Source organism: Eleginops maclovinus, chromosome 9, assembly GCF_036324505.1.
Source record: "Eleginops maclovinus isolate JMC-PN-2008 ecotype Puerto Natales chromosome 9, JC_Emac_rtc_rv5, whole genome shotgun sequence".
NCBI classification, from domain to species: Eukaryota; Metazoa; Chordata; class Actinopteri; order Perciformes; family Eleginopidae; genus Eleginops; species Eleginops maclovinus.
In genome coordinates this window covers 22,727,842-22,743,034 of record NC_086357.1, presented here as the reverse complement: position 1 = coordinate 22,743,034, position 15,193 = coordinate 22,727,842, and the positions used below count along the sequence as shown (strand labels likewise).

General features: G+C 41.3%; 1 protein-coding gene across 1 annotated transcript in view; it reads left to right on the top strand.

The window, feature by feature from the left end:
- Positions 1–15,193, top strand: part of ell (elongation factor RNA polymerase II) — a 32,452-nt gene that overhangs the window by 9,221 nt on the left and 8,038 nt on the right. Inside the window, exons 2-6 of the mRNA XM_063891217.1 lie at positions 2,634–2,678; positions 9,369–9,490; positions 10,807–10,970; positions 12,490–12,740; positions 12,823–12,947. Of these exons, the coding sequence (XP_063747287.1) occupies positions 2,634–2,678; positions 9,369–9,490; positions 10,807–10,970; positions 12,490–12,740; positions 12,823–12,947 (707 nt within the window). The remainder of the gene's footprint in view (positions 1–2,633; positions 2,679–9,368; positions 9,491–10,806; positions 10,971–12,489; positions 12,741–12,822; positions 12,948–15,193) is intronic.

Here is a 15,193-nt window from a genome sequence, read left to right as displayed (position 1 = left end):
ATTGTCCCCAGGTTGAAATTCATTTTCTCAGCAGAGTATAAGTTAGAAATAAAACGTTTATAAAGATTTACGTGATGCCATGTGACTACTAATAAATTGTAGATTCTGTTGAACAGTTGAAAGCTAAAATAAATGAGATCCACATTGCTTGGATTTTTTTCATCAACGTTTGCTTTGTTAATACTGCTTAGAGATGCAGTGGGAAACAGACATTAACAACATTGTCATCAGTTCAGTTTTATCGCAGGCTGCTTGGCTGCGAGTCCGTGCCCTGTCCAGCTGATCCTCATTCGGTTTCTGGTTGGCAGTGTGTGTGAACATCCACAGCCTTGTCATCGATCCATGGTCAGGACCTGTACTCTGTCCCTAAGGTTAGCTCTGTGGAACATTCTGGGCTCAGGTCCCAGAGAATAGTGACATGTCAGCAGCCCATTCAAATGAACAGGCTGAGGGTAGCACTATGTTAGCAGTCCTGTGATGGGGGATGGGGAGGGCTAAAACTGGTGCTGTGTCAAACATTGCAGGGGTAGACCAGTGAGCGTGGCTCCATGAAAGGTCTGGTGTTCCTCCATAGGCTCTGAGCTCAGGACATAGTGAAACAATATAATACTGTTAGTAAGATAAATGAAACGGCAGCCTTCTTCTTTAAAGTGGTATTTGTTTATGCCGAGAGGGATCATTGCAGTGTGGATTACTGTCCCAGAGTACACGGTGTCCTCAAACCAGAATCATGACATTGACAATATGGTGATATGAAGTAATGTCTAGCAGTAGTCGCACTGCAAGCCTTAGTGCTCAATGCTGATGTACTGCTCAAACTATGTTGTTGTTTAAATCTTCACATTGTGTTTTACAATCTGGACTGTATCAGATTTGTTTAAATGGTCACACTTACAAACATATCACAGGCAACACACACGAGTCATACAAAAATAAACATGCAGGCCACTGAAGTCAGCGTTCACAAATGAATTTATAAGTTGACGTAATCTGGAAACCAGCCAATTCGGGAGAAAATGATAATGTTGACAATGCTAAGGAGACAGATTCCTGTTGGAGCGGCTCTACCTCTGTCAGAGAAGGGTCTGAATGAGGATTTGGTGATTTCTTGGCTACTTTTGGGGACCATGAATGTCTACTTCAATGATAATAAGTCATCCAACAGTGTAAGAGTTTGCTACCAATTGTAACTTTCACTTTTTGCTTGAGGAAGTGGCTACTACTTCAGATTTCTAGCTCAAATATTAGTCTTTTAAGTGTAAGTATGTGTTGCAACAGACTTTGTGATGGTTTAGGTAGCTCTTTGCATACATCTACATCTCTATGAGGTGTGGTACATCATCACAAAGCTAAGGGTCAAAGCTGCCCTTTTTTTTATAAATAGCCATATTTTGTTGGTAATTCAAGGGTAATGGCTAGCACATATTTGGAGCCCAGGGCTTCTGTTGGTTGGGTGTAAATACTGATTTACAGGGAAAAAGTGTGCTTTATACATTTGAGGACAGAAGGTCAACAGACTTTGTATGCTCCAAATCTCTGGATCAGGATCAGGCAGGAATACAAAGCGAGTTGTGTCTTTAACGGACTTGATCTCCCTTGAACTTTCTCTCACTTGCTCAAACTTTGACCCACTAAACAAAGGAAGCAAAGTAAAATACCTTCTTCTTTTTAATATTCATGTTTACTTCCTCCGTGCTCTTATACCTTACAGTTTGTTTCACGATGTTCTAAACAAATTATATTCGACACTATGAGTTATAGATCCTTAAAGCAGCTTCTGGTGTCACAGACTTTTGAATATACAAATGAAGTTGACTTTTCAGAAACGCATTGTTTTGTCTTGATGCTTTCTGTGTATACAAACAGTCTTCAGCTCTTTGTGTCTTAGCTTTAGCACCAAGCACCTTTTTCTTTAATTCTGTGAATTCCTTGATGTTTCTGGAGAATTCATCTTGTGGAAATGAAAGTGCTGAGTGCTTCTGGCTTTGATTTACTTGAAATACACAAACTGAAACCAAATGTAGATTTGTAGGAAAACGTACGATAAGTCCATAGCATGGGGTATCCCCCAGGGCGGTGGATTTTATAGTGAAACAGCAAAGTTAAAACCATGTTCAGCACTTCCTCTTCTGCGAAACTGCCATATCTTACTGAAGTTCATTATATTCTATATTAAATGGATGTAAGGCAATACACTCAGCTTTAACTTGATTGGATTTTCATGAATGATATAAGCAAAACCTGACACACATTACACTCAGTACTGAATCAGGCTGTCTTTTGTCTTCTTGATTTGAAACTTGATATTGCAAAGCTTTGAATAGAAACAATATTAAAGTTATGGTTTCTCTGTGGCTAACATCTTCTGGTTTGGTGTTGGAGTTGCATTCATAGTCTGCTACCGTAGTTGGAAATAAGGAAACAGGAAATGATGGAGGATTTAGCTTTTATATATTATTTTTTACTTCTGTTGACTTTTTTCACTCATAAAACGCCCAAACAAAAACACATTTGCAAGCAGCTCATTGTTGGAACCTACAGTAAAAGATAGATTCTCAAAATGTGCCCGAGTGAATTCTTGAATTGTGTTAATTTGAAAATGATCTAACAATGCTTTTGTTTGTCTTTCATAGGTCCTCTCATCACGACCATTGATCAGATTTAATGGAAACCAAGGGGTAAGAAAACATTTCCCTGTCTGTCTGTCTTTCACAGTGTCCTCTCATTCATTGCAAACCGTTTTGTTCATAGAGATAATGTTAATGAAAGTGTTTTCTCTTTTTATTCATAAGGAACATATTCTAGTTGGCCACATGGATTTTAAAATACAGGTGTCTGACATGAATTTAGATTTAACATGAGCTTCCTCGCAGAAATCCAAGCTTTCAAAAGCGCATTTTGAAGCTCAAACACAAACAGGCACATGATCATGGCAACACGGGTATCCTTTTCAAGCTAGCTAATTCTTTCCACCAACGTGACACTTCAGTGCCATGTCTCAAAAGTGTCGGTCTTTCGACGGCAGTAGGAAAGATGCTGGCAAAGCGGCTTCCTATTTAATGGTGTTCTTTTTGCCATATGTGTCATGTGCAGTGTCAACAGACTTGTTTATAAGGCAGTGTTTCTCAGCTTCTCTTGGCACATAATTAGTTTTGTTTTGGTTCCTAAATGTACGAAACATGAAGTGGGCCCTTTGTGCATGGCAGGCAAAATACTCCCAAACCTCCTTTTTTAACATACGATAACTTCTTAGTTATGTCCCTCTGTGTGGTTAGGAAGTGCCTCTGGTGTATGATACAAAGCCAAAGGAACGTTTGTTTGGATTCTCCATAAAATCTCTTTAAACTGATGATCTTGAGCTCTATGCATTAGTATCTCCGAGAATTGTCTAGGATCCAGTATAATGATATAAGGGACTTTATGCTTTTCACAAATTGGAAATTGGATTGAATCAAAGGCTGCCCTCTTTTGATTATTAGTTGTTGGTGGCTGTTAATAACTGTGCTATCACCAATATTAACATGACTAGTGATAAAGCGGCTTGAGACAGCCCACTTAAATCTGGAAGCTGCTGAAAGTACTGCAGCAAACCTAAAGTAACATCTGCCTCTTTGCTGCAATAGGAGCAAGTCAATAACTGCACGACGTATGCTAAGTGAAGGGACAAAACAAGCTGCAATAAAGTAGATTGAGGATCCTTTTTTATTTCCCTGAATGCAAGAAACTCTGCCTCCCTTTCTGCAACTTGTATCTGGTTGTTTATGATAATGGCAAATCTCACACAAGGGTGCCAGTACTTTCTGTATGAGCAATTGTCTCCTTTTTAAAGTTAATAAAGATCCACATGCTCATAAGCATTCTCTGATAAAGAAACGTATTCCTGCACGAGCTAAAGGCACCGCTAGCATGTTAGCCTGCCGTTCTGACTGACTGTGTTTGTGAACTCCTGTGCTTGCATTGTTCAGCTAGGTTGACATCCAAAGTGCTTGTTCAATTAGGGATCTCCCTTATACCCCAATAATTGTTTTCTTTCATTTTTTTACAAAAACCTTCTTTTGATTGGCTGTTTTTAGACATTAATGGTCACAATGCGGATTTCTAGCAGCTCTATGCTATGTTTTGACATATATGCTACTCCTCCCTTCCGACAGATTCACTTTCAACCTTACTGCCTACTCTGCATCCTATGTGAAGGCTTTGACACTATAGGTTATCATAGGTCATCAAATATGCTGTAAAATGATTAGCACCATATCCAGAAAAGCAGGTTGAATGTCTTTCCTTGGCGTCGACGTGTGATTAATTATTAACCTTCCTTTTTTTTTTACCTGTGACACTAGTCAGCATCTAAACTTCTGCAAATTTCTCAATTTTCTGAGGGTGGTTCTTTTAGTGTTTACTCTAAAGTTTCACAGGGAAGCACTACAGAGTTGCCACATCCTCAGATCTCAGGAAGGACGATGTTATTAATGGCCAATCACATTAAGGCCAAAAGAAAGAAGTTCTACGCAAACTTAGATAAGAGAATTTCTTTTTGTTTTTTCAATGTTTTCATTGCTTTTGAAGTTTTTGTTTTTTTTAATGATGACACAGCACGATCTTGAAGTTGAGCTCATTACATCGGCATTCCCCTCATTCATCATCGGATACAGTGTGCAAATTCCCTCTCTTGGGAAAGGGTAAACGTTTGGGTGGATGGCTGGTGGCCACAACTGAAGCATTGGCTTGTTTATGTTGTGAGCTCCAGGGTCATAAGCAGTTTTTTTTCTTACACTTGACTCACCTAAGGACAAACGAGCAAAAACAGCTTACAGACAGCTGCTCTCACATTGTAGCACAGCACCTGCCAACACCTCATCGTGTCTAAGCTGCAGTGTAACGCACACACACAGCTTGTTGTTCAAATGTATTTTTAAGGCTCGATGTGTCGGTTAGGGAATTTACTGAATGCTTTCCAAACTCTCATCAATAGACTTCAGGCAGCAGCAGCCTATTGTCCAGAATGCATTGTTTGGTTTGCATGTTGTCTTGAAGAATGATCCTTTATGTAGCTCTGGGTATTGTTGTTATGGTCTATGTTTTCTACATTGACAATGGAAAGATGGATGGATGGATTGATCCACTGACTGTCCGATAGATGTTGGAGAGGGTGGTAAGGGTTATCCATAATTGAAAACAGTTTGTCCAGTGTCATCCTCTTCAGCCATTGTTTTAGCATCATCTAGGATCCTTGATCATGTCAGTCTTCAATCATGCTGTCAGTATTTCTGTGTAAAATTGTACAACGATCTCTAAAGATTCTGCACATAGCCAGACTCTTTTTTTCAGTTTTTAAATCTCCATTCTCAGCAGGCACTGAAATGTGTTGAGCACATATGTATACATGCAGTCCAGGCGCCATGTTTGCACGAATCAGACGGTAGATCTGATGGTTTATTATCCAACGTTTTTTAGGCTGAAGAGTAAAGGAAGGCATGTATTCTTCTGATGCAGCAGGCTCGGTGTGTGGAGGAGAATCTGTTACTGTTGATATCAGAATGGTAGTCAGAAGGGAGAAAGTGGCTAAATTTCAGAGCAGATGGCTTGGCTGACACAGTGAGCTTGCATGTATTCATTCACTCATATTCATTCATCTGCTGCTGCTCTCTCTGGGCTCTGACTAAGCGCACTCTCGCATAACAAGCTTCCTACATATTTTGGAAAGGAAAGTATTTAAAGACACCAAAACAGGCAATTTAGCAAAAATGTAGACAAGTTGTAGTTCATACTTTAAGCAGCAAAAGATGGTGTTTACAAGCCCTACAATGGAAGCGTATGATAGAGGAATACCTCGGTCCATGATGCCTCTATTAACTGTCTAGTTAGAGTTAAATCAGAGCCCAATGAGCCGTCATTGACACTAGTTGAGCCTTATCCACAACCATTTGTCCATTTAGCATTATATGCTGGCAGAGGCAGTCAGAGAGAGAGTGTGAAGGGTTCGTCAGCCGAGCAAATCAATTTACATTTGTTTTCCGGCCAATTTTAATCTGTAATTCTACGCCAAAAACCACAATCTTTAAATTCCGGCTACCATTATTTATTAGATCTACGTTCTTGATTCATATTCTAAACATGCGATGATGAAATCGTGTGTTTACACTGTTGTAAAATATAAGGCTATTTTAGTTTTTCTTCTGCAAAATCAATTTGGGATTAGAAACACATTCTGCTGATAAATTCAAAGGACAGAAATTAGGCGACATTTGGCAAAGCAAAGAGCAGTCCGCTTCATCTTTGATGTCAGCTGTTTGTTTCTGGCGTATATCTCAGATTTTTTTTTTCTGCCTCCTTGCTCCTTTTCTCTCGTCTGTTCTTGGAAACAGGACGAGGTGAAGTGCGTGGGCCCTCTCCAACGACCCAGGCCGTAAAAGAGGCATTGTTTGCTAGCTGCCATACAGAATGAGAACATGAAGCTAGCTGCAGGCAGATTAAGGAGGGGGTGGTTGAACACCTGTTGAAAATCCACTTCAAGCCCTAGAAACAGCTATATAAAGGGGATTATTCCTCGTAGAGATACTGTTTCGTTGAGTCCCTGCCCTTCATCCAGTGTTTATAGTCTCCCCATGCTCTTTAAAGTGTGCCTTTTTTCCATTGCTCTGTTGTTCTAGGTTTTGTTTTACCAGCTGGCTAAAAAACACTTTGATAAACACTTCAACTGATGAAGTTTTTAATTTGCAAGTAAAACGGATTCAAACCTGTGGCTTTACTAGTGTTTCCTTAAACAAGAAAGCAGTTAGGTCCACACAATAATGTCAGCTTCATGTTCCCATAGCCACAATGGGATATTACCTGTTGTGTTCCACCTGAAACCCCTCAAGATGCACCCTCTAGTTTTCTAGAGGGTCCTCAAACCCCAAAACATTGACATAATATTTCAACGCTCAAGATTGAACATGACAAACATGACATTAGAACAACTCTTTTCTATTACTTTACAATAAAGAGCTTGTTGTATAGTCCAGATGCACTATAAACTAGAGAAAGGCAAACTCATTGACAAAAAAGGAGTGTCAGCTTCCACATAGTGACCTGCTTTCCAAAGAAACTGCACGTTATGGTGGATGACTAAGTTTGTGTATGCGCACATCGTGGGTTTCAACACTGTCTTGTTTGTTAAACCAAAGCCTGAGCCATTTGGTGTGGAGAGGCGTCTTTTATCCTCTACAGTGTGAGTCAATACAGCCTCTCCTTTTTGTTGGTTCCTCTACCTCTTAATCATCTCTGCGTTTACACAATCTCCTCTGTGTTTCTGCACATGAACACTGGCATAGGACATCTTGGCATATATTCCCTCATTTTCAGGTTGATATTTGTATTCTGTGCCTCCACTGCGACATGTCTCCATGCTTTAATGTTGAAAAAGCTCTTTATTTTTCTCATACTGCCTGTGCTGCAGCACCTCTTATCACCCTCTGTCTGAAACCAGAGCCCAGTCTGCTCTGATTGGTTAGCTGGGCGGCTCTGTTGTGATTGGTCAACTGCTTAGAGATGTCCCGCCACATAGCCTATCACGTACAATGTGTTAGAGCGCTAGCCAATCGAAGCTTGAGTAGTGATGTCAATAAGAAAGGAATCCAATCGTGGCATGTAAGAGAAACTCCCTCTGGGGGAAACTTTGGGAGTTCAGCCTTTGCACAAAAAAATGATATTACACACTACAGGAAAGGGAGCCCCCCCCCCAAAAAAGCATTACAGGGCCCTATTTTCCTCTTGCTAGCATCCGCAGCACTGGCTTGTTGAAGTCTGTCGCTTAAACGCAAGCAGAGGGCTGTAGCAACAGTGACAATATAGAGCAAGAACAGGCACAACTTCGTATCATTTGAACATATCTTGTTGCCCTCAGGAAGTTCAGCTCCTCACACTTTTCGTAGTAATGGGATTTAAGTTTGTCTTTTACATCTGCTGCCAAAAACATCTCTGCATCCTGTCATTTAAATGTGTATTAACCTACTACACAATGTGGTGTAGGATGGTCCTCTTCCTGTGTTTGTTGTTGTCATAACGATGATAAGGAGTAACGCTGAAGTCTGGTTTTCAAACTATCGGTTATTGATTTATCTGTATGAGGTGGAGTGCGGCAGACGCAGTAAGTGTTTCAGCTTATGCTGAAGTGGAGCATTCTGGAAAACTAAAAGCAAAGGTCTTCCAGGAGATAGAAAAATAATCAATACATAATACAACGGGCATACATAAATGGATATTATATTTATTAGTAGTCAGCCGTGTGCAACCCTCATGTGTTGGGGCTTTTGAGTAGCCGAGCTGATCTGCCTGCAGTCTGACAGCATGTCTGTCTCCTGATGGAGAGGCCAGTGAGTCACAGGCTGAGCCTCTGATGGAGGTTAGGTCAGTGCTCACTGGTCAAGAGCAGCTGAACTGGGGATCCTGAACCATCTAATTCAGCATCTTTTGTTACCGTGGCTCAATGTGATGCTCATGAAAACAGAGCTGAGCTGGGGTGAGCCTGCCAGGCCCTCGTGGGAACACAACCGTCTGCCTGGCCTTAGCTTACCTGGTCCAAAACTACCTCTGCTGCTGTTTTTCTCTGAACTTGTCAAATTAATTCACTTGTCAATCCATAATGATGGGGTGTGAAAATGATTTTGAGGTGAAATCATGTAGAGTTAATCGGCTAGGCAAAGTTTCAGTGTCACCCTCGGCTCTCTGGTTCATATTTCTCACTAAGCAGATTACTGACATGCCTCTGTGCACGCCATTTAAATGTTAACCATTTCAGCCAGTGCTCAGTGCAAGGTGTATTATGAAGCTTCTGCATCCTAGTTGACACTTGTCAAATTATTGCCTCAGTTTAAACAGTCCAGCAGCTGTCTGATTACTGGTTTGCGATGTCCACGTCTCCCAAATGGAACACCTGTAGTGTGGGAGGAAGGTAGTTCTGGGGGAGTAATAAGATGTGCATAACTGTGTTGAAGGCTAGACACTGCAGAAATACCTTTCATAGTTCTTCTGTTATAGTAATTTACCTGCGGTTTCTCCAATCACACGTTGGGAACACTCTGCAGTGCTGTAAGAAATAAGCTGCAGGAAGACGAGGCAGCAGATTTCAGCTGCGTTTTTTTATGGGGTTTTCAGTGTTTTTGAAGCGAGCGAGTAACATGCCTCGGGCTTACTAACAGAGCCAGGTTTTCAAAGAATGGAGCACTGGCATTTGCTTCCTAAACACCTCAAAAAGAAAAGTAATTGTTGCTGTATTGGAAAAGGTTTTGAAGGCTGTGTGGCCCCGTGTTCTGACACTCGCTAATTAAGAGCAGGCATCTCTCATGGTGGTTTGATATTTGAATATTTTTCTTCTTTGTGTTCAACAGAAAATTTCAATACCACGGTCAGAGAATTCCAGTGAACTGCAAACGTTTACTTTCTACCTGTCACATGTGGGCAGAGATAACCCCCAGGGCAGCTTCGACTGCATCCAGCAGTACATCACCAGGTAAAACAAACACGGAAATTCACTCTCTTTTTACTCCTCATCAAATCTGAAGTCTACCTTTGCAATAAAAGATTTTCTGACTAACAATTATGTAAATTCTGGGGGAACGTTTGAATGCTGTCTTTGAGCTCTGAGTGAATAACCAACAGTCTGTGGAAAGACGATGAGAGCTTTTCAGGTCGACATTCTTGTTGTTCAAAATTTGTATCACCTGAGCTGAATCCCCAAGCCTCTCACTGATGTGAACACAGTCGGGATTTTGGCTGAAAGTAGCAGCTACTATGGAAAGATGCACTCATGGTGTTTATAACATTGCATTACACTGGTATAATGTGCGTGCCTTCTTTACCTTCAGTCAAATACATATGAAAGGGAAATAACATTCAAATACGGTAATCATTGTATAGTTTGCAAGTTGTGCACAGTTGCATATAAAAACACAGTAGTAAAACATAAAAACAGTGCATGCATCTTTGTTTTTTGATGCTTTAAAGATACAATAAAAAGTGTTTTTGCAAAGATGTAAACCAGAAACTGTGCTGGTCTTGCTCTTGCTGTAAGTGTTGTCTCCTTTAATAGCAATCCGGGGCTGTCCTGTTCTCCGCATTAAGCTTGTTCTGCATGCTTTCTCCGGCCTAACATGGGCAGAAATGTGCTGACTCTATGAAATAAATAGGAACAGATGTCTGTCATGAGGGGGAAGGAAGTAGAAAACAGAATGGGAAACAACAAGAATCTTCTGCCTCTCTGCCTCGCAAGTTTATGACCCCATTATTCATAGAATATTTTTATCAAGTGGGTCAGGTGGAGTTCATCCACATCTCCGACTGGATCCTAATCAACCTTGAGTTCCAATCTAAAGCCCAAATGACAGAGCTCAGCTTCCACTGACCGCGCCAGCACCATCTCATTTTCTGCCAAATCCCCATCGGAGTGGAGGGGAATCAAAGAGGGCCGGAAAGTCGGGAAAGAATGGGATTTTATGCGGCAGTGAGTCGTACTGTGGGAACACATACTTGGATAGAAATTGTAAAAATAATAGTTGTTCCCTCAGGGTGCTTAATGGATCTCATCTGGGAAGGAATGCACAGAGAAGGGACGGGTTATTACAAATAGTGAGAGATTCAAGGTTAATGCCAAGAATTAACGAGTGGATTTATGTTTTATTTCCTGTATCTTTCAAATAACTGTCAAACCGATCAAGTAGCACATTTTTTAAACAAGTATATCCAGTCTTTTCTATCTTCTTCCTATTGAAGCTGCTGGTCACTCTTTCCCCGTCTTCCTCTCTCACTGTCTCCCCTTTGTTTTTGCAGTGAAGGGAGCATTCAGCTGGATTGTTTGGGTGGGATCACGGACAAAATTACAGTTTGTGCCACGGACGACTCCTACCAGAAGGCCAGAGAAAACATGGCCCAGGTCGAGGAGGAGACTCGCAGTCGGAGTGCCATCGTCATCAAGCTCGGGGGGAGATACGTGGGTGAGGACACATGACACAAATGCAAACAGACCACCTGGCTATCAGTCACGGACCTCCTAGTAGTATATTAAAACTCTCTCTCTTTTGTTTAATGAGGAGGAGGTGGAATAAGTATTCAGATCTTATATTTAAACTAAAGTCATAATACCGCAGTGAAAGCATTCTCTGTTTCAAATAAAGGTCCTTCATTCAAAATGTTCCCCAAGTAAAAGGAGTAACCGCAAAATAAACCCAAGTATCAAATCTAAAAGTACTCATTATCCAAAGTGGCCATTTTTATAATGTATGTTAAATCACTGGATGATGATTAGTGAGCGTTAGTGTTCATGATTTAAATTTTGCACCTAGCAAAAGATGAGCTATTATTATTATTTTGTTGTACTGTCATTTAACTCCATACATTATAGTGAGATAGTTGATTTTAATCGTTGTATTTTTTATATAAACCTGCAAAAACTAATGTAGTCAAATAAATTCCAATATTTGCTTCCAATGGAAACTCAAGTAAAGTACTTTTACCTCCAAAATGTCTTAAATACAGTACTTGAGTAAATGTACTTGGTTACTTTCCCCCACTGATATTTCCATTTAAACTCCATAAAGTTTTAGATGACAGACAACAATAGACTAGAAGAATATCTGAACCGTGCAAAAAGTCAAATAGCCCATGTGTTTGTGTAGCCTTTCTCTGCTGGTGAATGGGTTTGTGTTGCAGCAGACTGGCTGTTTGAGTCGAATGGCGGAGGGCCAGCATGCCCCATCTGTAACCAGGACTTTATTCAATTTGATGGTGGTTTGCCTTCTTAATGGTCAAGCAGCTAATGTGCCACATGCACACTGATCCTCTTTCTCCCCAGCCCCACGATTGTAATTTAAACATGCAGAGTTTCTGACTTCTTGTTTTGGTCTCTGACCCGCACCATAAAACAAACCGTGCTGCAGCAGCAAACCACAGCAGCACTGCCTCATTGCCTGCAAAGAAAGAAATCCAGTGTTAGCCTATTCACTGTTCAGCAGTGAGTCAACAAAAGTCTAGTCCGTGTGTGCTGTGGAGCCAAACGCTGTTTCAGGCTCTGAAGAAGGCAACACAATATTCAGTCTAAATCACCTGAAAAAGGTCTCAGTGGGAGAGGTGATAAAAGCTGATGTGTATAATGGAAGGTGAGTACGGGGGACGTGGCAGCACTAAAGATCAGTGCGTGATACATTTTATCTGAGTCATCTGCAAGTTCACTCAGCCATTATCACTGACGGAGATAGAAGATGTTGACAGAAAAGCATTTCTTGCTGAGATTATAGTTATTTTCTGTTCTTAAGAAAACAAGCAAGCATTGGCGGCTAGCCCGCAGGTCACTCGGCCCTTTGCCACCAGCACTTTTGTTTCAGGTCTAGATTGTAGTACTAAATTACTCCTGTGATTTATACTCGGAATAATGCACGTCCTAAAAAAGTATTTAAGATCAATTATTCAACTTTTCTAACGCTCCTACTTCCCTTCTGTAACTGCTGCACTCTTTAGGTAAAAAGGTTCAGATCCGGAAACCGGCACCTGGCCTCTCAGACGTCGCCCCCTTAAGGAGGACATCTCGGCCCGTCATCATCTCGAGCAGCACGCTGAAAAAGGGCACGCCTCAGCACAGGCCGCTCAGAGAGCGCCTCACACACCTGCTGGCCCTCAAGCCTTACAAGAAGCCTGAGCTGATCCTGAGGTTACAGAAAGATGGCCTCTTGCCATTAGACAAGGACTCCCTGGATAGCTACCTGCAACAGGTTACGAACACACATTTATTGCCTATGTTGCCTCTCAAAAACGGCAGCATAGACTCACAATTCCCTCTTTCTGCTCTCCCAGGTGGCAAATCTGAATGGGAAAGACAACACCTTCACATTGAAGGACAATTTGTATAAGGAGATTCAGATGGACTGGCCAGGCTACACTGAAGGAGATCAGCAGCTACTCAAGAGAATCCTGTTTAAGTAAGTCACAGATGTGTATCACTCTCTTGAAACGCACATGTCACCCTCATGATGATTCTCATCAGCTGTAACTCAGGCAAGATTATATCAATCACATTGGAAGTGGAATTTCATGAGTTGTTGCGTTGTACAATTTCAAGTAAGTGGATAATTCAAGTTTTTATGGCTTCATAAAAACGTCTTAAATCTAAATTGCCTTATTCTGTATGAACCCTGAGTGGATTGAGGATTTGTGACACTGCAGTGCACTTTTGTATTGTTGGTGTTTACTCTGTGGCGAGGGCTAGGCCATAGGGTGAGTGCTTTTGGTATGTAAGAACTATAGAGCTGCCCAGCTTTGTAGATAAATGTCTTTCTTTCCTGTCTGAGGTTAAATTCTGTTCACTTGAAATGGATGTGAAAAACCCACCGTTTCTATTTATTACAATGGCCGCTGTGTCCCAAGGAAGTTTTCTGTGTGCTCTACTGAGGGCCGTGTTGTATTGTTGACAGCATGAGCTACTGGCCTTCTTCCTAGTGGAAACATTTGGTTTCTCAGGATCTGGGACACTAAGGAAAGGCAATCTCCCTGCTTACTATTTATAGATCAGGCAGGCGGGCAGCAGTGCTCCGTAGCTCAGTTTGTGTTGACGTAATAGACTCAAGAATAGCCCCTATTCACCACGATAAGCTCAGCTTTACCTGTGGTGCAACTTTAAATGCAGCGTCAAGAGTGTAAACAATGAGTGACCAGTAGAATGTAAACACTTAATGTAATAATCCTGCAAAATAGTGTACTACTTTATAAAACTCACCTGATATGTCCAGCTTTTGTTGAGACTGCTTCTGGCATGGTTGTATGTTTTTGTTTTGAGCTGTTGAAAGGTATTTCTGGTGTTTTGGTCCACCAAATCTACACAAATGGAGAGCAAAAACACTGCGCAATATGATACATGTAACAACATAACAGCCTTTTCCAAGTGGAAAACTGTTAGTGTTTTTATTACAGCTCTATATTCCTGGCCCCTCAGTGTTTTGTGTTTAGTTTGTAAAGGCATGCATACTTCCTGTGTCCCTGTTTTAACCGTACTTTGTGCTCCGTTTGTGAGTTAATCAGCTGACTAACAACCACAGCCTCCAAAGTAATACCACCCCCATCTCCTCCAGAGTTTGGAGCTAATGCAGGCAGTCACGCAGGAGTAGCAGCACAGCAACACGATAGGAACGCACATGATGCAACAGTGTTCCAGCACATGCTGATCCGTGTGTGAGGTGGCTCCCGGCCAAGGTTCAGCCATATCGGCCGGCGTGCTGTCTCACCCGTAGCTCCTGCCTGTCTATCTGACTGTCGCCTATACACACACACACACACTCACACACATACACACACACACACACACACACACACACACACACACACACACACACACACACACACACACACACACACACACACACACACACACACACACACACACACACACACACACACACACACACACACACACACACACACACCCTGATTGAACCAGGATGGGGCATTGACAAGACTTGCTGTTCCCAACTGCCCCCTTCTGATACAGTTGTCAGCTGTGACAGCGGCGTGTCTGCGTGTGCTAAAGTGCTCTTTAACGTGTCAACTTATAACGGCCTGTTTGTGGGATTTATTTTTTATTTGTTTGCAAAGTTAAAAACTGTAAACCAGAGTCTGTTTGAGCAGCTAAACGGCTTTCTAGCTGTAGTGGTGGAGTCAGAAGTTCTGGAGAAAGAGTGTTTAATTTAAATGACACAGGGCTGTCAGGACATCAGATTATGCCTGCAGGATTATCACGGTCAAAAGAACTCATGATATCCATAATTTCATGATGTTTACTGGAAAATTAGAAAAATACAATCAGTTAAATCAATCTTCAACTGTATTCTCTTACTGGCGAAATAAATGAATACAACATACAAGTTTAGGGAGTTGGAGAAGGATTCTGTCACTGTACGAACGTGTCAATTAAAAAGGCAACAAAAGGAACTGATGATTCAACTCACTTCTACAGCTCTTTCCATACAGTAGTTGCGGCTCTAAGTGCTTTAAGAACATGGCACTCATCACAAATTAAGCAATTAATTCAATTCAGGTTAAACGTTAAAACCCTTTTGGCACAGATGCTGAATAGTAACATAATGTATAACAATTCAAGGAACACGAGGAGGCAAAGAAATGATTTAAAATGAAAAATCCACAACAGATAACCCTCTGTCAATCAAAGGAACCC